General features: G+C 43.6%; 1 protein-coding gene and 1 long non-coding RNA gene across 2 annotated transcripts in view; both read right to left on the bottom strand.

Moving 5' to 3' along the window:
• Nucleotides 1-17: 17 nt before the first annotated feature.
• LOC118217337 lies at nt 18-14,365 on the bottom strand. Its single transcript, XR_004763164.1, has 3 exons — nt 14,210-14,365; nt 8,798-8,824; nt 18-3,635 (listed from the first exon to the last, which is right to left on the bottom strand). It is a non-coding gene; the product is annotated as an uncharacterized LOC118217337 (long non-coding RNA).
• Nucleotides 14,366-21,059: 6,694 nt separating this feature from the next.
• The window catches only part of rapgefl1 (Rap guanine nucleotide exchange factor (GEF)-like 1), a 40,577-nt gene continuing 33,667 nt past the window's right edge, over nt 21,060-27,969 (bottom strand). Inside the window, 2 exon segments of the mRNA XM_035397834.1 lie at nt 21,060-22,252; nt 27,760-27,814. Of these exon segments, the coding sequence (XP_035253725.1) occupies nt 22,128-22,252; nt 27,760-27,814 (180 nt within the window). The 3' untranslated portion in view covers nt 21,060-22,127.

Genomic DNA, 27,969 nt, shown 5'->3' with positions numbered 1-27,969 from the left:
AGACATCAATACAGTTATTTATTTTTCAGAACATATTTTATTATGAAGCTTTAAAATAGAAGACTAATTACAATGGATTCTCTCAACATGCAAATACTTCAACAAAACGAAACGTATAAGAATAAAACAAGCATTGTATAATCAACCTAGCTTCTCAGTTTTAAAACATGTGGAATCCAAATAAAGCATTGAACCCTTGAAGGAAAAGAAGCTAGGGAATCACTACAGCACAGTGACACCAAAGAAACCCATTCAACCCAATTATGCCCCTAGCTTAAGTAGTTTACAATGTCTATAACCATTACATTTTTTAAACAGTAAGTTTTAAAGCACACTTGCAGATACAGAAAACTGTGCAAAAACATGGCATTACAAGTATATTTCTGTACAAATATAACCAACATTAAGGCAAACAATTTTACTTTCTGAAAAGACACTTTAAAGGCAGTGTATTTCTGTAATTCAGGCGAACAATGACATCCATTACTTCCCACAGTAAAGAAGCTCTAACCATAAATCATCAGTAATCACTCAGAGACAACAGTAACACTTTATTGATTATTTGTGATCCATGAAAACCCTCACAATATGAGCACAGGAGATGATTAGTATTTTAAGCTGTTCTTGGAACCTTACACTCCGAGCTGTCATATTATATATAAAATGAAAACATTTTAGTTTTCAGTTTCATTCATGTGTTCAGGGGTGATAAAAACTTTGAATGATGGATTCCACTTATTTTTCCTGTTGCTCCATTATTTTTCTGTAGTATCAGAGAAGATGGCCTACACCAGCATGTAAATGTGAGAAAGTAATTTCTATCTGATATGGTAATTATACACTGAACAACACATTCAAAATTTGCAATTTATGATATAATATGCATGTTCAGACAAGAATAAACCCGATTAATGAAATACAATTTCAGAAATGTACTTCAAACTAAAGCTCCATAATCTAATTATGCTCAGGTCTGTCAGTGATGATCTCCCACAGAAGAAATTTTGCTGAAGAGATAATTTATAGAACGGGAGAACAATTAGCAGGAGCACGCTGACTCTCACACACAGAGAGCTACAGCACTCCTAATGAGGTTTTCCTCTGATCTTGAAAAATTGCCTGGGATGCTCAAATCAGCTGCGATACAGTTTAGTGAATGCCCAGCTTTAACAACTGTCACACACTGCTCATAAAAGTAGAACATAGAAAGGTGAAGTAACCTTCTACCTAACCACTTTCTTTGTGCTGCTACCTTCAAACATGCTGCTGATTTATCAAAGCCTTTCATGTCACCAGTGCTGAGAGGGCCTGTAGTGTTGGGTCATGTGACTGAGAGGGCCTGTAGTGTTAGGTCATGTGATTGAGTGCCTGTAGTATTGGGTCATGTCAATCTCTACTTTTTGCACATTTATCATAGTGAATGTAATAGAAGTTTCAGATGTAGGACTGCAAAAAAGTAGGAAGAGAGAATATATATATATATATATTTTATATGAGCCATTAGATTAGATGAATCATCAAGACTGATAACAATTACTGCTTAATTACATCCATTATTTAATACCTGAAGACGTCAGGTGTAGCAGGTCCAGCATGTCAGCTGTTACTGGAGTTAATAGAAACTGCCAGCATCTGTGGGTACAGCTGAGAGCGAGAAAGTGTTCTCAACGTGCATAACATTTTTGACATGACTGAGACAATGATGCTCTTTCAGATGTGAATACAATGGTTCTTCAGAACTCTGAAATATCAAAATGCACTGTATTCATTGAATTATTATTGATTGGAAATGTTATGTCGCCTTGTAAAAAAAAAAAGTTACTGGCACGGTGAAGCTATAGACTTTCACTTGACTGAACCGATAATCAAACTAGCGGAAAAAGGCATGCCATTAGAACAGTCATTATTTCTGTCTACATTAGCTGTCTGAACAATACATCTCATTTCAGCAATCAGCTCCAAGAGCAGTATGCTATTTGTGAAGCTGAGAGGCAGTGAGTATGAGGACTGAATCATCCACCATCTTCTGATCCGGTGTCACCAAGGACTGAATGCAAATCCACCCTGGTCCCAAAACTATGTAGCAGTTAATCCAGTGAGGGTCAGATGCTAACTCTGTGACACACCTTTTTAAAGGCATATTACAACATTAATGCACTGTGGTTTGGCTTCATTTTCTACTGCTTTTGGATGCTAGAATACTTCATATGGCACATTAGAAACATGTTGCAATAAACTGTTGTCTAACTGAAGCAGGTGTCAGCAGCTTTAATGAATTTTGCAATATTTTATACACATTATTATTATTATTATTATACTTTTATGGGAAGGGCACTGACAATTGTTATGTCAGTTACTCTGTGGTTTCTCAAGTATGCCAGCTCATCATTAAGGAACAATAACACCTCTGGGTATTTGAGAGTCTGTGGCAGCCCCTAACCCTGGACGTGTGCCATTGCATTACAGTCTGGGGGGGGGGGGGGGGGGCGTTTCCAACTAAAAAAAAACTGAGAGCTTGAGGGCCAGAAGGATACATTTAGAGCACAGTCATGGTGTGGTCAGTTTGCAGGTCAGGGTTCCTCTTCAGGGAGGGGACAGTGTACTTCGCAGCCACAGTGATTTAGACTGTGTATAACCTATAACTAAGCACAGTGTGTTCTTTCTGTTTTGGCTTTTTTTGTTTTTACAAAACGTGAGACTTCCACAGAACAAAGACTAAACATTACAAAAGAACCCCTCCTAAGCTGTTCTAAAGTATCACGTTAAAATGACCTTCAACCAGGCCCTGTTACCAGTGCATGTGCCGCAGAACTCTCTACTCAAACTAATGAATTCTGGCTGTTTTCTTCCAGTAACAACAACAATTCTTTATCACTGTAAAACAACTACAACAAAATGCCCCAAATGTGAAGCTCCTAACAGCCAAAGGGAAAGCACTGAAGCCCGACAGACATATGCACACCATTAAAATGTATTTACACCGCTGTACAGTAAAGTCTGCTTAGTTATTAATATTAATAAATCACACTATTTCCTCTTGTGCAGAACGACTGTCATCAGTGGGATTTATTTGGAGCTGGATAAGATATGGATTCTGGCAGGACTGGTGGATTACCTTTACAACATTCCACAGGCTTCCAGAACAGGCCAGGAATGTTGTGATGTATCTTTCAGTCTTACATCAATGCATTGCAGGAAATAAATAAAAAAAGGGAAAAAAAAAAAAAAAACAGTTAATTGTATCATCATAAATCAATGAGCTGCTGCTTACATTCCTGTAGGGCTGAATCTGTTTCATGTACTTAAACCTTCTGGGTGGTTCAGTGAGGGGCATTTGTGTGCTCCTCACAGGTAGATCTCTCTTTTGGAGGTGTGACGGGCAGGTGTGTCCTTGCGGAAGGCACCGTGGGAGGCCGGAGGCCCAGTGCACTGTTCCTCCTCGCTCCCCGGACGCCCATTGGCCAGCTGTCCTGCTCTCTCCTGGTAAGGCACGAATGTAGAGAGCTTTGGGGCACTCTTGGTCTTGCGTGTCGGGGACGACTGACCTGGCATCCAACAGGTGTCTGAATGACCAAATTCAGTGCATTCTGGAGTGCAGTTCCCCGTCATGGTAACGTCAGGGAGAGACCGTACATCTGTACAAAGAAACACCGCACAGTGGATTTATCATGCTGTTTCCATGGAAACCAGACACCTCCACAGAAACCTTGCACTTGTCTTCAAGGGAGTGAAGAGCTGTCAGTCATAATGACAGCCTATTTATGCATTCCAGTAATGGCAAGTAATGGCACTTTGACAACTGGGACATGTAGGACTCAATTCAACCTTAAGACAGAGGTACACGGGCACCTAAACAGCAGTTAAAGGGATCCACCATGTGCTAGCTTCAAGACACTTACATTCAAGAACAACATCATTTAGGATAAGGGAATAAAACTGACAGATTCACTTCTACTCGGTTTAAAATATAATCACAAAATATGTTCTTGTGTTCATTGGCTGATAAGATTCAGCCGTAAACCTACAAACCACTCCCAGGGCTCATTTTAAAATTTGCAATAAAGCCAAAAGTACGGAGTATAAATCCAAGAAAGTTATAGTTATCTTATACAATACATTTGTTAGACCACATGCTAGCAAAAATGTCAATATCCTTAACATTTGCACACAGATATGCACGCCCACGCAGGCAAAGTTAATTCTTTGACTGTGCCAGATTCTTTCCAGTTCCCTTGTATGGTTAGATTTGCTAAAGGGTTACTGGCAGGTGCCGCTAACCCTGTGTGCATCTGACATATCTGCCTTCGTTACGCCTGACAATTTCATGCAGTACACCGTCGTGGCTTTCGGAATGTGAAACGCCCCCGCGACCTTTCAAAGGTTGATGACTTTTCTTTTGGAGGGGATTTCACACTGTGAAGCTTATTTAGACGATCTAGTTGTCTATTCTTCCTATTAGATGGAACATGTAAAAACCCTGGGAATTGTATTCGATCGTTTGAGTGCAGACTCTTTAACCCTTTATTTGGCAAAATGTGAATTCGGAAAGCCACGGTCACATATCTCGGAGGAGGTTAGGGTTAGGGTTCAACGCGTTGCCAGTGCCCACCACTAAGCGGGAACGTCATAGTTTTCTGGGCATGGCGGGTTATTACCGCAATTTTTGTAACAATTTTTCTACTGTGGTCTCTCCCCTTACAAGCTTGCTCAGTCCACCTTGTGCCTTTGTCTGGTCCCCCGCGTGTCAACAGGCTTTCGAGAGCGTAAAGGCGCTCTTGTGTAGCGCTCCTGTGCTTGCTGCCCCAGACTTCTCATTACCATTTAAGCTGGAGGTGGATGCGAGTGCCTCCGGTGCTGGAGCAGTGCTTCTGCAGGAGGATATCAATGGAATCGACCATCCCATATGCTACTTGTCCTGAAAGTTTAACAAGCATCAGGTAAACTATTCCACCATTGAACAGGAGACACTAGCATTGCTACTGGCGCTTCAGTATTTTGAAGTATACGTCGGGTCTAGCTCTCTACCCGTTACGGTGTTCACCGACCATAATCCGTTGGCCCGCATGCGCAACAATAACCAACGATTGATGAGGTGGTCCTTGTTGGTTCAAAATTACCATCGGAATAAAAGCACAAGAAGGGGTCAGAAAATGTGTTAGCGGATGCCCTGTCGCACACTTAATTTTTAAATTGTATTTATTGTAATTAGCATTACTAGGGTGTTACGTGCCAGGTTTTTGTTCTCTCCCCGTCTCATTATTCTGTCAAGTCTGTGCTACAGGTCACTCCGCAATTGGTGAGGCAGAGGAAGTGAGCGTAGCTTTTCCCCCAATCCTCTTCTGTGGACATTGCTTGGCGGCGAATGTGGACCCGACCCACACCTATATAAGACCGTATTGTCAGTTACCTGAGAGTGACTTAGATTTGAATTTTGGTTCACCTTTGTATTGACTTTGTGCTGTTTTGACTTCTGTGTATTGCCCGTATTTTTTTTGAATAGACTTTGAGTTTGGGTTTGCGTCCTTGGTTTGGTTGCTGGTTTTTGTTGGGTTAGGAGTGGGAATTAGGTAGGTGTTTTTTCTTATTACTGTCACTGTTAATAGTTTCACTTGTGTGTGTATATATATATATAGATAAGGGCATGTACCACCCTTGTATGTTTTTGTTCAGTTTAGCGTAGTCAGTGTAGTCAGTTAGGTTCAGAAGATTTTCGGGTTTCAGTCAGTTAGTTTCTTTAATTTCTCGAATTGTTAGTATATTTTTGTTTTTATTTTCTTTTGTTTGGTACCGCCCAGTGTTTCCCCTCCTGTTTGTGTTCTCTGTATATAAAAATAATTGTGTAAATAAATTAAGGACTAAAATACCGACATCGTGTTTTCCCTGTTAATTAAATTTAATCAATAAATAGTCATTCTTTTTGTTATACCCCTCTTGGGGACGTAAAAATGCACACGCACGCATGCAGACACGCACGTGCACGCACACGCACGCACACACATAGGTTCTGTTTTGATTTCTCATGCGTACTTATCAGGGGCTTTTTTTGAGCAGGTTGTTTTTTTTATTGTTGTTTTCAGCCCTGTTTCAGATGAGGCTAGGAGAGTGAGGAGGCTAGATCCCCAGAAGACTCATGCTAAAACATGGTTAGGGAAGATCTCTTTCACAGTGGCAGGTGTAGTTTTCCAGGTATGGGCTGGCTGCCACCTGTTTCCCTATTCTTGTATTTTGTACAACCTATATGTTTACTTTGGCTTGTCATTTTTTATCTAAAACTTACTAATGTAAAACTAAGTGACTAAAAATGAATATTTTTGTTAAACTGGCAGCAGAGTCTGATCCCTATTGCAGTCGGTACCCTTTTCTGTTGCTCGGCCAAGGTTTCGGTCATAACAAGGACAAACTAAAGCAATGAACTGCAGCATCAATCTCATCACGTCGCTGCAATCAGAGCTGGCTGGAGAACAATAAATCAAACTGGACCAGGATGGAGGAAGTCAAGACACTCAAATTTATACTGACCTTACTGTAATGGCCACAGGGAGAGTATTCCTCAAAGTGCATTTTGTGGAAACGGTGCACAATCGAGTAAATAAAAAAATATATATAGAACAATTATTCTGCAAAAAGTGGATGATAAGAGTGGATCAAACTAACCCTAACCCTAAACCCTAACCCTAACCCAGTCTATGTACTGTGATGGGGGGAGCCATTGTAATATTCTAACCCTAACCCTACCTCTAACCCTAACCCAACCCAACCCAACCCTACCCTACCCTAACCCTAACCCCAACTCTAACCCTTACCCTAACCATAACCCTAACCTTAGCCCTAACCCTAACCCAAACCCTAGCCCTGACCCCAACTCCTACCTCTAACCCTAACTCCAACCCTAACCCTAACCCCGCTAACACAAACCCTTACCTTAACCCTAGCCCTAGCCCTAACCCTAACCCTAACCCAACCCCAAACCCTAACTCCAACCCTAACACCTAACCTTAACCCCTGACCCTGGCCCTAACCCTAACCCTAACTTTATAAATAATATAACAAATCATAATTTAAGCTTAATAAACCATTTGAATAGTCAATATAGAACAAACCCCCTGCCTGCTCACCCTCCAACTCCTTAGACTGTAGTATGGAGATTGAACATGAGTATAATGCCCAGTCAGGCATTGTGAGTGACCAGCGCAATCTTGCAGCAATCATTCGCTGTTTACCCTGCCCATGTTTATCCTCCCATTAAATGGTTAATTAAACCATAAAATTTAACAGAGTTTTCAATAAACAATAACCTTATAAATAATATAGCAAACCAATAATTTAATGTTAAAAAACCTTTTTAAAAAAATTAATATAGAACAATCCCCCTGCCGGCTCACCCTCCAACTCCTTAGACTGTAGTATGGAAGTTGAACATGGTAGTATAATGCCCAACCAGGCATTGTGAGTGACCAGCGCAATCTCGCGGTAATCATTCGCTGTTTACCCTGCCCATGTTAATCCTCCCGTTAAATAGTTAATTAAACCATGATATTTAACGAAGTATTTATCAATAATTTAGCAAATTAATATAAACTGTTTACAAAATCTATTTTATAAAGTTAATAGAAAAAATTCACCCGCTCATCCTCCAACTACTTAAACTATAGCATGGAGGTTGAACGGGTGAGTATGATGCCCAGTCAGGCATTTAGAATGACCAGCGCAATCTCGCTGCTCATTCTCTGTTTACTCTCCCTATGTTCATCCTCCCGTTAAATGGTTAATCAAACCATGATATTTAACGGAGTCATAAAACTGAATACACAGTAGCACAGAGGTTGACTGGTGGAGTGTAGTGTCCAGTCGGGTGTCTGATCGTCCGATCAACCGTTCGTCCGTTCATGTCGGTCTGTCTGGTCACATGCTCGGCCATTCACCCGTCCAACTGCCCGCCTGTTCGGTCGATCGGTTGTTCGTGCTTTCGGCCGTTCGCCTACTTCCATTCGATTGCTCGGCTGTTTGATTGTCCGTTCGTCGGTCCGGGCTTTTGAGAGCGTTCGTCTGGTTGCCAGATTGACCATGCGTTCTTGCTATCGCCCGGCCGCTCGTTCGTTCGATCGGTCTTTCGCCGGCTCGTGCGTTCGTTGGGGGAACTATTTGGACATCTGGAACGTGGCCGACGCAATCTCGCGGCTCATGATTCCGATTGTGCTCACCATAATCACCCTCTCGTTAAAACATAAAATCGTGTACACGGTAGCATGGATGTGGACTGGTCGAGTATGTTGTCCAGGGACAACGGAAAGTAACCAGCAAACCCACAGGTGAAAGACTCCTCTCCTTACTCACCAGAACATACTCCCGTTAAATTAGCAAACCTTCATCCCGGATTATAGCCACGATTGAGAGTTGTGCTCGACAGGCATAGGCCTGTGCATGCCCTTGGTCTCCCCCGACCAACCACGCAGTCCGCGTACTGTGATGGGGGGAGCCATTGTGATTTTCTACACCCTAATCCAGCCAGAGCCATCGGATGTAGCACTCTCCATAATCACAAGGGCTCGAGGATATCCCATAAATTATCTATTATAATTTATATATTAAATCGATAATAAAAAGAACCTATTTAAATCGACAATTTTAAACCAATAATGAAACATTTATCTTTAAAGAACATTGGACAAAAAAATCACACTAATAACTGGTCACGTATGTTGGGCACTAATCATCCAGAGGATAACCACAGGAAGGAAGAGGTAAGTTTTCTATGTCAGGTTAAATAGAAAGAAAATTTTCTGATGGAAATACTCACCCTCACTCATCTTCCTTAGGATTCAAACTGGAAAGATAAGAAAATAATGATCAAAGGAACAACAAACTGCAAAAATGACGGAAGGAAATCAGGAGTTCAAAAGACTAATCCATGTTATGCATCAATTCATTAAGGCACACCACCATCTGTCAAAGATACAGAATTCAGATAACAAAGAACCCGAACATCTAAGAAGAACAGAAAAACTAGAAGTGTCAAAGCAGCAATTCCAACTCCAACCACAGAACTTAGCTATTTGGTAATGCTAGAAAATGGCTCGACAACAGTCTAAACATTCTAGAAAACCACTACACGGAATCTATCCAAAACCTAGGCAGAATCATCAAAATTACAGCCACAAACACCTGGAAACCAGCCTGGCAGGTGGTAATCAGATGGGCCAGAAGGAACCTTAAACGACTTCAAGAAACTACTATACAAGAGACCACGGAAATAGTCACAAAACTAATAGAAAGAGAACCTCCAGGGAACATAGAGCAAGACCAAAACATCTTGAGGAACACACCCAAACCAAAAGAACACACTGCTGAGATATCAAAGAATGAACCCCCACAAACATCCAGGTCCAACTCTCCAGTCCCATACAAATGTAGAAAAAACCACGAAGAACAAACCTTGAAAGAAAACTGAAAAAATGGTGGAAACAAACACTAACCCAAAACCACCGCACACAAACATGCCCTCTACAGCCACCAGCCAAAGAATTTCCACAAAGGAACCCACGGGGCAGACACCAACACACCCAGAAACAGAAAACACCACAAACCAACCCCCAGGGAACGATCAGCCTACGGGATCCAGCGAGACTCCAACAACAGAAGAAACATTATGCCTTACCAGACATGAACATGGGGGGGACAAATACCACAATTGGCATCTAAAACCCAAAAAACCAATTATGATTCTCGGAGACTCCAACCTCTGTAAACTACCCAAAATCAGGGATCACAGAGTACAAATGGACAGCTACCCGGGAGCACAGATAGCTCATGCCTACCACATCCTCAAATATAAAACAGCAACCAAAGCAGAAACACAGAAGGTAATCCTTTCCTTTGGCATAAACAATCGCTCACAACACAGTCCAGGACTAAAAAAAACAACTAAACCTAATGATTGAGGCTGCGGAATCTACCTTTCCCAATGCAACAGTACACATCCCAATAATAAATTTGAACCACAAACTACCCTTAGACATCCAAAACAACATTAAAACACTTAATGAATCAAACAGGAAAACACATCCCCAGACTACCAGATCCAGAATTCCATACCACAGATGATGGAATCCATTGGACACCACAAACAGGAAGGCCAATGCTAACACATTGGTTTAACAATTTAAACTAAAAAGAATAAGGAACCCCAGGGCTTTAAAGATATGGGACACATCAGTTGTCAACCTTTCAAATAACTTCACTCTTTCCGCAACACAAATGGACATCCTACAGAAAGGTCTTTCGTTTGTCCCTACATGGCAAATCAATCACGATAAAAAAACGGAATTCAGATATCACAAAGTACCACCGGAAACTAAAATTAGCGGCATATTTTACCCCATCACCAAAAGAAGAAAGGTTCTTTCATGCCTCCCTCAATTTGGGAACCCCAACAAATACCCAAAATCATACAAACCTTAATTGAAACAGACAAGAAATCAATAGAAAATTTATCCATTTCACTTCACCCAGAAAAAACAAATTTTACAGAATCAGAAATAACTGCCTTAAAATCCCTAATAACCAATATAAGTATAATCATAAAACCAGCGGACAAAGGGAGCGCTACAGTAATAATGGATCGAACAGCCTATGTAGCAGAGGCACTTAGACAACTAAATGACCCTGAGTTCTATCAAAAATTAGATCAACCAATATACAGGAATTCTATCCCATTCATACATTAAAAAAATAGACGAACTAGCACACAAGAGATTCATAAATCAAAAACAGGCCCAATATCTTAAGGGGGAAGACACACCACGCCCCAGACACTTCTACCTCCTACCAAAAATTCACAAACCTCCAGAAACCTGGCCAACACCCTAAACACCACCGGGCAGACCAATAGTATCTGATTGTAATAGCGAAAGCTATAGAATCGCAGAGTTTTTGGATCTCTGGCTAAACCCACTATCCACAAAACATGCTAGTTATTTAAAAGATACACATGATTTTATAAATAAGATCAAAAATATCACAATACAACCCTCAACCTTGTTATTTACTATTGATATAAACAATCTTTACACCAATATAGAAACTGACAAGGGACTACTAGCAATTTAAAAAATCTTTCAACAAATACCAGAATGAAAACAGACCAGACAATACACTACTGGAACTACTAAAATTATGTCTTTCTAAAAACGACTTTGAATTTAATGGTCAATTTTATTTACAAACAAAAGGTATAGCAATGGGAAAAAAAATTTGCACCCGCTTACGCAAACATTTACATGGCAGACTGGGAAGAAACTCTGTTCCCCAAATGCGACTTCACACCTACACATTACAGATATTTGGACGATATTTGGGGCACATGGCCACACACGGAATTACAATTTAAACAATTCATAGAGGTCATGAATACCCACCACAACTCAGTCAAATACACATTACACATTACACAACACAGAAGTCAACTTCCTGGATACAACTACGTACAAGGGTCCAAATTTTATTAGAACTAAAAAACGTTAGTGTAAAAGAGGAAATTATCTGCCTGAGGACGAGGCGGGATTCAATCGTTCAACCGGAGGTTTACCAGTCTGTCACTGTTAGGGCAGCACCATGACATAGCTCTGCAATGCGTGAAATATCATTAGCAAACCTGTCCGTGGTTTTAAAGAAGAACACAGGCAAGTAAGCACAGAAGAGCTCCCGTCAAATCCATATGGCTTTGCAATATTGTAGCCGGTTAACAATTGAATGTGCAGACGGTATGTCATAATACAGTGTATACGTTCGGGGAACGGCTGGTAGATATAGTGCAAAAGCAATAATTGAGAAGTAGTAGACAATTATTAGTGAGGGTATAAGCAGGTTAAAGAAATGCGTTCCTAGCTGGGCTTGAACCTAGGACCCTGTGTTCCCAAGACTGTAACCTCACCCACTAGGCCACAGGCAGACTAGCTGTTTGTACTGAAAATGTTTCAGAGTAAAAAGGTATGGGTATTTTGCGTGTGTATGCGAATTTTTCATTGGGTCGTGTAGGTGAAGATTTGGCAGGTGTTGGTAAAATGTCCAATGGGGAGACATGTTATTAGTGGGATAGGCGGCAGGAAAAATAAGAATGAGAAGAGAAGGAGAAAATGCAAAATCCCCTTAGTTAGGGGCTTTATTGTGTGGACATGTGAAGTTGTTTATGAAATCTGTCTGTTGAAATGGGGTCAGAATTTACAGAATTTAATGTTTTTAAGGGCTGAGTGTCTGTGGCTGTTGTGGTTATTTCTGTGGGGAACCCTGAAAAGTGCCAAACTCTCAGTGCTGTATAGATATGGGGCATGCCCCCACCAAGGCGTAACTTGGCAGGATGGCGGGATGGCATACCTGCCATCCCAATTTCAAAGTAACCTCAGACTCGGTGATTTGCGAAGGGGACTCCTGTTTAGCTCTAAGCACCCTCATGTCAGTTAGAATTGCCTTCAAAGTGTTAACAACGTTGGCTCCAAGTCGTTTATCACTACTAGAAATCTCAATTTCGTAATATTCTGCAATTTTAAACAGCTGCTCTTTAGTAAATTCCTCTAGCAGGTCCTCAGAGGGATCATCAAAAAACGTCTGAATGTCAACAGTAGACGTCTTAAGATATAATCCAAAACAAATGCAGTCAAGAATCCTATAACACAATCAGAACCGATCACCTAAGAAAACTAACATCAAGAGGCTAAAAAATAGAATTGGATCAGTGCCCCAGCACCACAACAGCCGTAAGTGTAGCAATCAACACTAAACTACCAATACCACAGGTTACACAAAAGGATATAGGAAGGCAAAACAAGTACTGTTATCCTAATCAAAGTACCAAAGCACAATAAAAATGCGTTACAGTACAATATCAACAGTATCACAAGTAGCCTAACCATTCAGCTTTACAGCTACAGCACAAAACGCAAGCGCAGGGACAACCGCACACAAACAACCACTATGAAGCAGCCAATATCAAGGCATCGATGTAAAAATTTCAAAATTTTACAAGCTTACAAAGTAGTTACAAGCGATGCACAAAATTGCTACACTAGCATTATGTGACTAGCGCTACGAATACAAACATTACACAATGGTAGCATCATTCCCGTGTAACCGAGGATGGTTTTGAATCACGAAAGTAGCTCAGATTTACTTACCGAGCGCTGATATTGCTCTCTCGGATAAGCACATTGAAGTATTTCTAACACGGCTCACAGCCACCACGGCTTGAAAGAACACGAATCACAGTTCGCAAGTCGAAATGTGAACACGCTAAGTTTGCAGCTAGTACGAGCACGCACAAACGAACGACCATGAACATGGAAATATCACTGATTAACATGCGAAAACACCGCTACCGATTGCATAATCAAAAACAAACTGCAAAGGTAGAAATGTAGCAAATTTCCATACTCATCCAAACACAACCACAAGCTCTCTCGTCCTAGCGTCCTCCGCTTGAGCAAAATCACAGGTGTACTAATCACACTAATTAGGCTACAACGATAAGCCGAGTCATTATATGTTACGGTTGCTCTCAAGCCCCCGCAAACATAACGAAGCCAAAACCAAGGCTTCCCAAAATAACCAATAACTTTATTCAACTACCCATAAGAGATACCAAAATAGCTGCAAAACACAAGATAAAATCAAGACCCGGCCGTGGTCGAGAGGTGAGGAGAAAAAGCCCCCATCTCTTGAGAAGCCAACTCCAGGCTTCTTAAAAGGGCACCACCACAGGTGCTCTCAATTAACTGTAACAAGACACATGCATGTGTCCAAACGGCCAGCGCCCCCACCTGAGACGGAGGGACGTAACACTATAAGTTGACTTCCCCCAGGTCCTAACTATCTAGTAGCAACGAAAATCTAACTAAAACCTAACAGTCTTCAGTGTAGTTACCGGGCTCGAGGCGGCTTTTAAACGCAAAACCCGTGAACGCAAATGAGAGACCAATTGAATAGTCACTCACGGCGAACCGGAGCGTACCCCCACCCAGAGTTAACACCAAAAATAAGAAAGGCAAAATAACAAAGTGACAAGCCAGAAGGACATGCCCGACGACTACAATTACCTGAGGGAAACACAGCAAACCAATAACACTCAGTTGACTCAACCTACCGCCGCACCACGCAAACGCGGAGAACTTTAATATCAAAACTGTGCTCAAGCGAGATACAAACGAGAGAGAATACATACCGGATCAGCAGATCCCGGACGAGCCCCCAATTATGTTACGATCAGCCCCTGGCCAGTCGCAACATAAACGAGATCACACAAGATTCAATTCAAAAATATTTTTAATTAAAGAACGCTACAAAAGAAAATAAATGCGCAGTGTAGCCAGACTGCAGGTTGTCCTCGGAATGGAGAGAGAGAGCATCAGCCAGAGGGCCCCTTAAGTAGGACCCCTTCCAGGTGACACCAATTTCCTATTAGGAAGACGATCAAAACAAATGTTGCAACACCACAAGCAGCCACTAGGGCACAAGGTCAGGGAACCATAACAAGTTAATGGAAAAAACATCCTCATCCGCTTGCCCTCCAACTACATAAACTGTAGTATGGAGATTGAACGGGTGAGTATAATGCCCAGTCAGGCATTGAGAATGACCAGCGCAATCTTGCAGCTCAATATTGGGTAGCATTGCTTTGGAATACATCTTATGTAATTTCGGTGAGGCAAGATAGCCTATATTGTTTGTAGTACTGTAACTTGGCGTCATTTTGATATCAGTACTTTTAATCGCAGGCCTGGATTTTGGCAGTCTGAATGAATGAGTTAAAGACGGGGTATGTCTTGTATGTGTGAGTAACTTGGCATTTTTGTACATTGAAAACGTGTTTTTTATGAAATAAACGAATTATTTCACCACAGGTGTATTATAAACATCATTTCTATTCCATTTGTCAGAAAAAAAGGTATTTTGAATTTTTACATGAAAACACTTTATTGATCATAAAATTCTTAAAACACATTGTAATTCATTTATTTCAGCACAAATGCATTATAAACACGATTTCCAATCCATCGCTACCAAAAAGGTATTTTGGAATAGCTGCCACTTTTGAAACATTTTGTGCCATTTTCCATGAAAACACATTATTGACCATAACATTTTTGAAACACATTATAATTCATTTATTTCACCACAGGTTTATTATGAACATAATTTATTTTCCATCGGTACCAAAAAAAAGAGGTATTTTGGAATAGCTGCCACTTTTGACCCATTTTGGACATAATCAACCAATCAATCAATCATTCTTTATTTATAGAGCACATTTCAAACAAATTTGCAACACAATGTGCTGAACACAAAAATGAAAATGAAGACCTTAAAAATCAGGCGTTACATAAAAGTTCATAAAAGATAATTGAATTGAATGAATTGATTAATTGAATTGAACTGAATGCCCCCTCACTTCTCTTGGCCCCAACCTTTTGAACAGTCAGAAGACCAGTACCAGAGGATCTATATAGCCTTATGTATGTTTATGTATTTTTACATTTTCCATGAAAACACATTATATATCATAAAACACATAATTAATTTATTTCATCACAGGTTTAAAGATTTAAAATTGGTATCCTGCCGATCACTTCAGGGTCTGAAGTAAGTAATTGTAAGGATTTAGTATTACTGACATGGACTAAGTGATTAAGAAAATTAAGAAGTTTATTGAGGTATGTTTTGCAATGAGGAAAGCTAAGTTTATCTGACTCCAGTCTGTGTGACTACGGGTTTGCGTATACTTGTACTGACTGAGCTGTGCTGAAATAGTGGGTGGCAAGACTTGTACCCTGGAGAGAAAGACTATCGAGTGCTGCCAGGCATTCATCTAATTGTTCTCTGACACTAAGACCTTATATCCTGGCAGGTAAAGGTGCTACTCATCCAGAAATCTCGCAAATAATGTCTCCCCATGAATAGTGACTTTAACCTGTAAAATGTGTTTGTCCGGGTACCGAAACTAACATCTATCACAGGGAGCCCTAACTAAGGTTACTCCACCTGATTAGTGAAACTATCTAAGTATCCTGGACTATGACCCAATTACAATTTTTGTGAAATAATACTAGGATCCATCTGGACACTGAAACTAACATCTGTCCTGGAGCAGCTGCACTTCCGGTCAGTGAAACTGTCACTATGCCCAGTGAGTAACCCGTATTACAGTGTTACCCCTAAACCGTATATAAGGCCAAAACACTGACTAGTCCTCCCAGAAATGCACACCCGGGTCAGCGTATATGCAAACCACATATGTTAAATGCACTGAAAAGAGAAAACAATTCATAATGAATATGGCCGGTGACATTAACCAAGGATAGGCAGTTTCAATGATGCTGAATGGTAAATATTGCATAAACAAAACAAGACAAATAAAGACAGCAATTCTATAAGAAAAGACATACAAAGACAAATAAAAGGAACACAAAGAGATGAACGATGCATGCACAAATGATAAAATACTCATATGAGAACACTATGGTACCAGGAGAACTGACAGATTCACCTTCGATGGTGGTACCAGGAGAATTGTTAGGCAGATTCTCCAGGAATGTTTCTTCGGACTTCCCTTAAATGCAATCCTGAGCAAGCCTTCCACTTTACACACTTCCCTTTGTATGCCCAAATATGGTTTGGACAGGAACACCCTCCACACCACCAAGAGACCCCCCACTCCCCCACTACTCTCCTCCAGGGACACACGAGAAACATTAAAAATTTAGTGAAAGTTATAAGATACTTCGTATGATGGAATGTGACCTTATGTTTTTATCCGTCTCTCAGATACTTTCCTATGGAGGCCCAAGGTGGTGGTCTTTCTATAATTCAAACACTTATGTAGGCAATAAATACCCGGGATAAATCTCCCTATACCAACTTATAACAGCTCAGTGTGGCTGTCTGTATAACATATAGTATCCCCTGCATTACAAATGATATTATTCAGAGTCCACCACATTTATCACATTATTCCCAGTAATGTACGTGCACTTACATACACTTTCAACAGGCCATAATGTGGGTAATGGTCAACCAGGTTCCTGTCGGACCCAACGGTGCCTGTGGATGCTTTTGCGACATGAAAACAGACAGCATCCTGGTAATCCTTGTTCCTGCTGGCCACACGGCAGGGAAAAAAGGTCACGAGACTGTCCCAAGGCAACCTCCACATTGCGGGGTAATTGTCTTTTCAGCTGTGTTTCCAGCCTTCTGATCTTTACGACCCTAATCCTGGAATTTTGGCTAGGAAAGCCAAAATTTTACCTTACACCGTGAACTCGTCTTAACCCTCAGACTTATCATTTTCCAAACCCTAACCCTAGTTTGAGCCCTTAACCGTAATTAACACATTAAGCACTGAGGCAGCACAGCTGGGTTATGAGCACCTGGGACACACACTGAGGCGGTACAGTTGGGTTATGAGCACCTGGGACACACACTGAGGCAGCACAGTTGGGTTATGAGCACCTGGGACACACACTGAGGCAGAGCACAGTTGGGTTATGAGCACCTGGGACACACACTGAGGCAGCACAGTTGGGTTATGAGCACCTGGGACACACACTGAGGCAGCACAGTTGGGTTATGAGCACCTGGGACACACACTGAGGCAGCACAGCTGGGTTATGAGCACCTGGGACACACACTGAGGCAGCACAGTTGGGTTATGAGCACCTGGGACACACACTGAGGCAGCACAGTTGGGTTATGAGCACCTGGGACACACACTGAGGCAGCACAGCTGGGTTATGAGCACCTGGGACACACACTGAGGCAGCACAGTTGGGTTATGAGCACCTGGGACACACACTGATGCAGCACAGTTGGGTTATGAGCACCTGGGACACACACTGAGGCAGCACAGCTGGGTTATGAGCACCTGGGACACACACTGAGGCAGCACAGTTGGGTTATGAGCACCTGGGACACACACTGAGGCAGAGCACAGCTGGGTTATGAGCACCTGGGACACACACTGAGGCAGAGCACAGTTGGGTTATGAGCACCTGGGACACACACTGAGGCAGCACATTATTTCTTAATAGTTTGCATTTGTACTATTTTATTCAGGATATTTACCTTGTTTTTTTATCAATTTTAAATGTTGGTGTGTACATAAGAATGAGGGAGAGAGAGTTGTGTGAGAAAGAGAAAATGTAGGTATATGTGTGAGAGAGAGTGAAAGACACAGGGGAAAGAGAAGGGGGAGATACAGAGATTGGTATGAGAGGGTGATAGTGTGTGTGTGAGAGACAGAAAGACACGGGGAAAGAGAAGGGGGAGAGATGGAGTCAGTATGAGTGATAGTGTGTGTGTGTGAGAGAGTGAAAGACACAGGGGAAAGAGAAGGGGGAGATACAGAGATTGGTATGAGAGAGTGGTATTGTGTGTGTGTGAGAGAGTCTAAGTGGCAGCTCTGCTCATTGGCTGACATCACAGTGCCAATCGCAGTTAGCATCAGAGTCATCGTGGACCAGCACTGATCATAAGACACACTAAGGCAACCAATAGCAGCAGAGTTCCATCATCATCATCAGTCAATAAGGAGAGGATCTGAACAGTGTCTGCCAATCACAGTATAAACCACTACTCCCAGTGCTAAACCCATAACACCGTCCTCGCTATTCTCCACGTGGTCTCATCTCTACATAGCTTCTGCTTTTGGCATATTCACTCTCCTGTTATGTTCCCTGCCACTGCTTATCTGGGTAGTACAGGTGGAGGTAATAACCTAATTACCCAATTGCCTCCACCTGCCTGTGGCCTAATATAAGCCTCTAGTATGAGGCTGTTAGGGTCTTCTTTGGGACTGTCATGTTGAGATTTTGTGTATGTGGTTTGTGGTTTTTGTGGGGATATTTCTGTTTTGTGGGCTTTGTGTGTTTTTGTTTGTTTTGTCTGAAATAACTTGACATTCTTTCAGGCCAAATTTAATAGATTTAATATACTGTAAACCCATATTGCACAAGGGAAAGACCTTGAAATATTATTTGTCACAGATGCTTTGGCTGTCACTGGAATTTAGCACAGCCACTGGGGCTTTGTGACAGGACACCCCTCCCCACCCTAGGGGCGACATAGCTCAGGAGGGCAGAGTGGTTGTCCGGTAGTTGGAGGGTTGCCGGTTCGATCCCCCGCCCAGGGCGGGTCGAAGTGTGCCTGAGCAAGACACCCAACCCCTAACCCCTAACCCCTAACTGCTTGAGTTGATTGGTACCTTACACGGCAGCCTTTCACCATTTGGCGTGTGAATGTGTGTGAATGGGTGAATGAGAGGCATCAATTGTAAAGCGCTTTGGATAAAAGCGCTATATAAATGCAGTCCATTTACCATCCCTCATACACTTACTGAGCTTCGCTAAGAGGCCTTACCTTTCACAAGGTTTTCAGAGACTCCAGGCCCAGTCTAAGAGAACTCTTCTTCTTGCTGGTTTATGTAAAAGATCCCCTGCCAATGAGGGAAGAACTGCTCACCTGAGCACTGGTAGGTCACCTGGAGTCCACTCCTGCAGGCTGCGGATCTGAGGGGGTGCAGAAGGGTGCTGGTGCCATACCTCTGCGCAACTTGTAAAAAGTTGTCTGGTTTCGAGATGTGCAAGACTGTATAGCATATACAGGCACTGCTCTGGATAAGGGCTCCATTCATAAATATTTCAGTTTGCATTTAGGGACCGAACTCTTCAAATGCAAACCGAAATATTTCAGTATGAAGTTCATAATGAAATTAAGACATAATTATTTTCTCAAAATTCCCTATTTTCCCAAGATTGGGGTATTTTAGGAAAAGAATCATGTCCGGAGTTCATTACTGAACACCTCCAAAATACCGGGGATTTAATCTTCAAATATAATTATTTTGGAGGTATTTTGGCTAATCTAATTCAAAAGTGCCAGAAAGAGTTTTGTAAGCAAAGATTTTATAAGAGTACATGTCAATTTTTTAAATGGTGGATATCTTGTTTTGCAACGAAACCCAACACACGAACTGCACATGCTGGAGACAGAAATGCCATTAGTCAAACATCTAAAGCCAGACACATTCATATTCCAACCACATGGTCAGAAGTTACATTAAGTGAGCGCATCTGTGGTCTCAGTACTGTACACATTTTGCACCAGTCATTTGTTTGAGCAACAAAGGCCATATATATGCATTATGTGTGTATCACACACACATATACACACATGTACACACAGTCACACACACGCACGCACGTGCACACACACGCACACACACACACACACACACACTCCCACACTCACACTTACACAGACCCACACACTAACACACACACATGCACACACTGACACACACACACATGCGTACACACATACACTCACACTTACACAGTCACACTTACACACACTTACACACACAGACCCACACACGCGTACACACACTAATACACACACATGCGTACACACACACACTCTCACACACACAGACACACACATGCGCGCACACACACACACTTACACACACACATGCGTACACACGAACACACGCACACACGCATGCACACACTCACACTTACACACAGACCCACACACGCGTACACACACTAACACACACATGCACACACTGACACACACACACATGCGTACACACACACAGTCACACTTACACACACTGACAAACACATGCGTACACACAAACACACTCACACTTGCACACAATGATACACACACTCACTCACACTTACACACACAGACACACACTTGCGCACACACACACACACTCACACTTACACACACACATGCGTACACACAAACACACACACACATGCGCACACACACACAGACACACATACACTCACACACACACACATGCGCACACACACACTTACACACACAGACACACTCACACGGGCACACACACACACAGTCACACTTACAAACACACTCACACACACACACAGACACACACACATGCGCACACACACACACACACTGACACACACACTCACACTTGCACACACTGACACACACGTGTACACACACCCCGCTCTGTTGGACAGCAGTGGACAGCAGTCTCCAGGCTGATCAGAAGCTTTATTTAGGGCGTAGTGTCAGAGGGTGGGATCAGAAGGATTTTACCACACAGAACAAGCTGCATCGGCGTCCATCCTCAGGCTGGCTTTTATCCGAGTTTCCACAGAGCGCACTGTAAACACTGACTTCTTTACAAAAAAATACAGCAGCGGGACTTTCCCGAAGCGAAAGAAACACGCTGTACAGCTCCACAGGACCGTTAAACCGCCGTTACCAAATTTACAAAACAAAGGATGAAGCCTCTTTGGCCACGTATGACCATCTTTCATCTCATACTTAAAATAGGACCTTTCTATTTTACTATTTACAGGTATGTACACAAATATTATACAGGCAACGCGGGGCAGCCCTCCGTGGGGTCCTGACCCAGGAAGAATTAAGTGCACGTCACACTCAAGTAGGTGATGTCCGTTTCCAAGGGCACCCTTTCATGGCTGCTGCGTAGCTGTCCGTGGTGAGTGCCTGAGTAGGGTGTGGGAGTGCTGGGGTGCGGGGGGGCGGGGGGCGAGGGGCGAGGGGTAGAAGGGGACAGGAATCGGGGCCTGGGGGGGAGGGGGGGTAGATTGTCTCATCTGAAGCAGCGCTGCCCCCAGAGGCAGAAAGTGTACACAAGCTCACAGAGAAAGTGGTTTCTGTACATCTGTACAAAAAAGCGGTCATGGTCAGCCTGGTCGAGTCGAGCTGGCTTCAGTTTGTTTCAGTGGTGGCAGTGCAACAACGTTGGGCGTAGCCCCGTCATGAGCCTGGGAGGGGCGAATGCTGACGAGAAGAGGAATCGAGCTGGTGGGGGTTATAGCAGGTAGGCTCTCTGCACCTCATTCACATACAACCACGAAGAAAACAATTACAGTTAACTGGCTCACACACTCCTGTACGATCTACCACTGTGAGGGGTGGCAGTTCAGAAGCCTCCAGGCCTGGGGAGGGGCAGAGTTAGTGGTCAGTGGGCAGCAGGGGGTTTCAGATAGTGTCTGTGATAGCGCGCGGGTTACGGGGTGTTGAGGGTGTTGCGGGCGGGGGGAGGGAGAGTAGGTTTTTGAGGCTCACTCTCACACGTCTTTGGGCTCCAGCTTGCAGGACATGTTGAAGAGCAGGTTCTGATTGTCGATGACCTGCAGCTGCCGCACATAGGCCCGTGTCTGGAGGTGCGAGGGGGACGGCTCCATATCCAGGGCTGCGGGAACAGAGGGAAGATTCATAAACACCCACGCTACGCAACGCTACCATTACCCATCATAACAGGTTCGCTAACATTCTGAAAATGTGGGTTTGTATTGTATTGGGTTTGTTTTCGTACCGTTTAATAAATATATACTTTGTATTCTTGCAAAAGAACGTTGTGGTGTTTTGAATGTGTTGGGCGGTTAGTGGGCCATAACCGTAGCCCCATGAAAAGATCTCACATTGAGACTCACCACCCTGGCTGCCCCAATCCCTGCACAATTACACCCCAGGCTGCCCCAATCCCGGCACAATTACACCCCAGGCTGCCCCAATCCCTGCACAATTACACCCCAGGCTGCCCCAATCCCTGCACAATTACATCCCAGGCTGCCCCAATCCCTGCACAATTACACCCCAGGCTGCCCCAATCCCTGCACAATTACAGCACAGGCTGCCCCAATCCCTGCACAATTACAGCACAGGCTGCCCCAATCCCTGCACAATTACAGCACAGGCTGCCCCAATCCCTGCACAATTACAGCACAGGCTGCCCTAATCCCTGCACAATTACACCCCAGGCTGCCCTAATCCCTGCACAATTACACCCCAGGCTGCCCCAATCCCTGTCAGTCAGGGCCCCTGGAATCGCCCAAACTCCCCCCACCCCCCATACAACAACATTGCCTGGAAGATGCAGTATGATGAAAGTCATTTTAATGAATAAATCAGTTCCTAAGGGTAAAGGTGTGCTCAAGGGTGTAAACAACTGCATCATCAGCCCAGGTCCAGACCACAGCTCTTCTAAAAACAGTTCCATAACACACCATCTCAGCCACAATGGATGACCAACTCATGTAATGACAACCTCTGACCACAAGGGGAGGCAGCCTCTCCATGTTTGAAGTGAGATATGCAGGAAAGGTGCAATATAGACTCGCATCTTCAGCACCAGCAGGAACGCAGTGCTCAAATTATTCTGCAGTCAGTGAATAGAGGCAGAACTGGTTTGATTCGGTTTTAACCAATGGCACAACATTTTAAGATATTAATAGCTACGCAGATTTCTCCATCTTAGACGCATTTCAATGTGTCACTGCTCCTCCTCTTACAGTAAATTATATTTTAGATCAGTGTGCTTAACAGCTCTTGTGGCTTGATACTTAGCACAGGATGTATGACAGTGCTTGGTAGATAAAAAAGAATATCGGCATATAAATGTATAGTTAGTGAAATCAGAATGAAAGATTTCTCTATAATTATGGCTCTTATTTCAGTATACAACTAATTCCACCATTTTACATTACATTACAGGCATTTGGCAGACGCTCTTATCCAGAGCAACGTACAACAAAGTGAACTAAGATTTTATATCTTAGTTCAATGCAAAAACTGATTATTGTGTGTAACTGGTATTCATTTCAGGACTATATTTTGGGGCTATAGAATCACCGCTGGAGCTTAGCAGTGAGCGAAGTTAGCTTTTTCATTTGGTGCCTTTCCATAAAAGTTAAAATCAATTTATGAATTCAGGTCTTCAGGCCATGGAAGAGCGATGTCAAACCAGCCATCTTTCTGCTGGACAGAGGACGTGTTTTTTTTTAGTAATCCTCCTGATTGAAATGAATGAGTCTAATCCACTCAGGATAATTGGAAATGCTTCAGTAATTAAAATGAAAGACCCTGGGTGATTCACTGAGACCTTGCATGGCACTTTGTGGTCCATTAGGGGAATTCTGCGGCCAGGCCCAAACGTTACTGAGGTCACCTGTGCTGAACACAGTAAGCGTTAATGATATTAACATGCAATCTCTCAAAGGACCTCAGCACAGCAGTATGCTTTTCTGAGAAAACTGCATACGTCCCTCTTAGAAAGAAATGTTTAAAAAACCCTGAATGCAAATGCAGGAAACAGAGTGAAGACTCTCACAGTGTGGGTGTAGAAGGCATTTAGAAGGTGTATTTAATCAGGTGTGTGTGTGTGTGTGCGTGTGTGAGTACTATTGGTGTAGAAGCCCTTTACAAGGTATATTTAATCAGGTGTGTGTGTGTGTGCGTGTGTGTGAGTACTATTGGTGTAGAAGCCCTTTACAAGGTATATTTAATCAGGTGTGTGTGTGTGCGTTTGTGTGTGTATAGTATCAGTGTGGAAGGCAAGATGTGGTACATGTACTCAGGTGTGTGTGTTATGTCCTGGACACACAACAAGACTGTCTGTGTGTGTTTAAATCTGCTAATTCAGAGGCACCTGTGGGGAGGCACCTGAGCGCTTAAAAGCCCCATCTCCACCTCTCACTGGCCCTCCCTCTCTCTCAGCCAGCAAACACTGCAGGAGCAGCATCTCCCTCATCCACCACATTTTCCCTTTATTTCTTTGTTTTATTCTTAATAAATTCAACCTTTTGTTTACACCTAACCCTGGTTGTCTGTGTCCAATGATGTTGCTTCCCTCTGAGGCGGGGTCGTAACATATTGGGGGCTCATCCCATGTGTGTGCGTACGGGTGTGCATGTGTGTCTGTGTGTGCGTGTGTGTGTGTGTGTGTATAGTATCAGTGTGTGTTGCGTCCCTCCGCCTCAGGTGGGGGCGCTGGCCGTTTGGACACGCGTGTGTCTTAAAGTTAATTGTGAGCACCTGTGGCGGTGCCCTTTTAAGAAGCCTGGCGTCGGCTTCTCATGAGATGGGAGCTTTTTCTCCTCACCTCTCGACCACGGCCGGGTCTTGATTTTATCTGGTGTTTTGCAGCTATTTTAGTGTTCCTTATATGTATTTAAATAAAGTTATTGGTTAGTTTAGGGAAACCTTGGTGTCGGCATCGCTTATGTTTGTGGGGGCTTGAGAGCAACCGTAACATAAAGCGATGCCGACACTAAAATCAAGACCCGGCCGTGGTCGAGAGGTGAGGAGAAAAAGCTCCCATCTCATGAGAAGCCGACGCCAGGCTTCTTAAAAGGGCACCGCCACAGGTGCTCACAATTAACTTTAAGACACACGCGTGTCCAAACGGCCAGCGCCCCCACCTGAGGCGGAGGGACGCAACACCCCCACCACCAGCTGGGGACACCAGTCCCCAAAACAAAACAAAATGAACAAGGGGAGACAAACCAGGGGAGACAGACAGAAACGCTACAGGAACTCTACGCGCGCCGCCGCATGCGACGCCGCAGGAGCTCTACGCGCGCCGCACGCGTGCGACGCCGCAGGAACTCTACGCGTGCGACACTGCAGGAACTTTTTCACTTGCCAGCCATACAATTAAATACTGGTAGTGAAAGGATGTTTATTAAAATACTCTACGCGCGCCGCACGCATGCGACGCCGCAGGAACTCTACGTGCGCCGCACGCGTGCGACGCCGCAGGAACTCTACGCGTGCGACGCCGCAGGAACTCTACGCGTTTGGCGCCGCAGGTACTCTACGCGCGCCGCAGGAACTCTACGCGCGCCGCATGCATTCGGCGCCGCAGGAACTTTCTTACTTGCCAGCCATACAACTGATGTACATCCAGAGGCATCTAGCTGACTGAATTCAAATAGTAATTACTCGAATCCAGACTCAGCCATAGCATAGATGGCAATTCAATTAAATACTGATAGTGAAAGGATGTTCAGTAAAAGCAAGGGACTATTATTCTATAATACCATGTGCAAGTACACAGACACTCGAGCAAACTCAACGATACATCTCGAGGCTTGAGCAGTTTATCGGACGGTTCCGCAATATAAATAGTCTAGGACCGAAGCAGAAGCACTACCAGGGTAACACGAAACAGACAAGGTACGAGACTTAATATTCGGAAAACGACAAATGCGCGATAGTATACTCCACAATAAGGAACGAGAAAGCCATAAACGCGAAGTTAGGAAATCGAAAGACTGTCTGTGCTAACCTGGCCGAACGCTGTAAGCCAAAACACCGTGCAGGAGGATCAGCTGACAGACAATTATCAGGAAGCAACGATAACAAGAGACTAACCAAAACTTTACGTAGCCTAAAGGTTTAGGCGTCCATGTTACTCAGTTATCGAATTGAACAGTGCTATCAAAAAAAAACCCTACCAGTCAAACGAGTCTCTCCTTTTCCCAGCCCAATCGGCCCAGCTGGACGACACAGCTGATACAAATCCAGAGTGATTAAACCAATTAGTGGCACTACCATTTAACTCTATTGTGGGCTTTCCCGATCCTACCTAACCAAACAGAAAAAAAACTCTAACTCAATAAACTAGTCTTCGGTGGTTTTCTGCGCTCGGGGCGACTTTGAACGCTGAACTCGTGAGCACTGTCAGCAGACCACTTAACTAGTCGACCTCAGTGCCCCGAAGCGTACCCCCACTCATATTAACCACCAAAAACAACAAAGGCAAAACAATAAAGTGACAAGTCCCTTGGACCCGCCCGGCAGCTAAGCTAACCGGGCTAAGAACAGAAAATTTAAACTCTAAACCAGGGGTCCTCAATCTTATCCAGAAAGGGCCGGTGTGGGCTCAGGCTTTTGTTCCAACTGGGCAGGTACACACCTGATTCTACTAATCAAGGTGCTTAGCAAAGATTCTAAGTGGTTGATTAGTAGAATCAGGTGTGTTACTGCTTGGTTGGAACAAAAGCCTGCGCCCACAACGGCCCTTTCTGGATAAGATTGCAGACCCCTGCTCTAAACGGTAAAATCCCGGACGAGCCCCCATTTATGTTACGGTTGCTCTCAAGCCCCCGCAAACATAAGCGATGCCGACACCAAGGTTTCCCTAAACTAACCAATAACTTTATTCAACTACCCATAAGAGATACTAAAATAGCTGCAAAACACAAGATAAAATCAAGACCCGGCCGTGGTCGAGAGGTGAGGAGAAAAAGCTCCCATCTCATGAGAAGCCGACTCCAGGCTTCTTAAAAGGGCACCGCCACAGGTGCTCACAATTAACTTTAAGACACACGCGTGTCCAAACGGCCAGCGCCCCCACCTGAGGCGGAGGGACGCAACAGTGTGGAAGGCATGATGTGGTACATGTACTCAGGTGTGTGTATGTTTGAGTGTTTGTGCGCATCTATGTGTGTGTGTTTGTGTGCACGTGCGTGTATGAGTGCATATGAGTGCGTGCGTGCGTGTCTGCGTGCACAAGCGCCAGTGCATCTGTGTGTGCATGTGTGTGTGTGTGTGCACTCTTGTGTGCGTATGGGTGTGTGTGTGTGAGTGTGTGTGCACTCTTGTGTGCGTATGGGTGTGTGTGTGTGTGTGTGTGTGTGTGTGTGTGTGTGTGTGTGAGAAACAGAGAGAGACAAAGAGTTTGTGCTGGTGTCTGTGTGTGCATCACTGCGCATCTATGTGTGTGTGTTTGTGTGCACGTGCGTGTATGAGTGCATATGAGTGTGTCTGTGTGCACAAGTGTCAGTGCATCTGTGTGTGTGTGAGTGTGTGGACGTGCGTATCATCAACTGCAACTGTGTAATTTGTAAGCTGGATGCATGTGATAAATTAATCGTGTGAAGGACATGGAGTGACATGGCAATGAGTTTATCTCACCGAACTGAGCGCTCCGGCACCTCCGGATGCTCCTCACCATCTCCGCCACTTTGTGCTGTAAGAACAGGGGGGGTTGCATGCTTTATACAGAACATTACAGCATTTTCACTTTCATTCTGCAGGGGGGGCTTTTCCCTTACAGCAGTGATGTATCCGCCTCAGACGCACACGCACAGGCACGCACGCACGCACGCACACACACACACACGC

The sequence above is a fragment of the Anguilla anguilla genome, chromosome 17, assembly GCF_013347855.1.
Source record: "Anguilla anguilla isolate fAngAng1 chromosome 17, fAngAng1.pri, whole genome shotgun sequence".
In the NCBI taxonomy this organism is placed as follows: Eukaryota; Metazoa; Chordata; class Actinopteri; order Anguilliformes; family Anguillidae; genus Anguilla; species Anguilla anguilla.
This window is presented reverse-complemented; position numbering and strand designations above follow the sequence as displayed.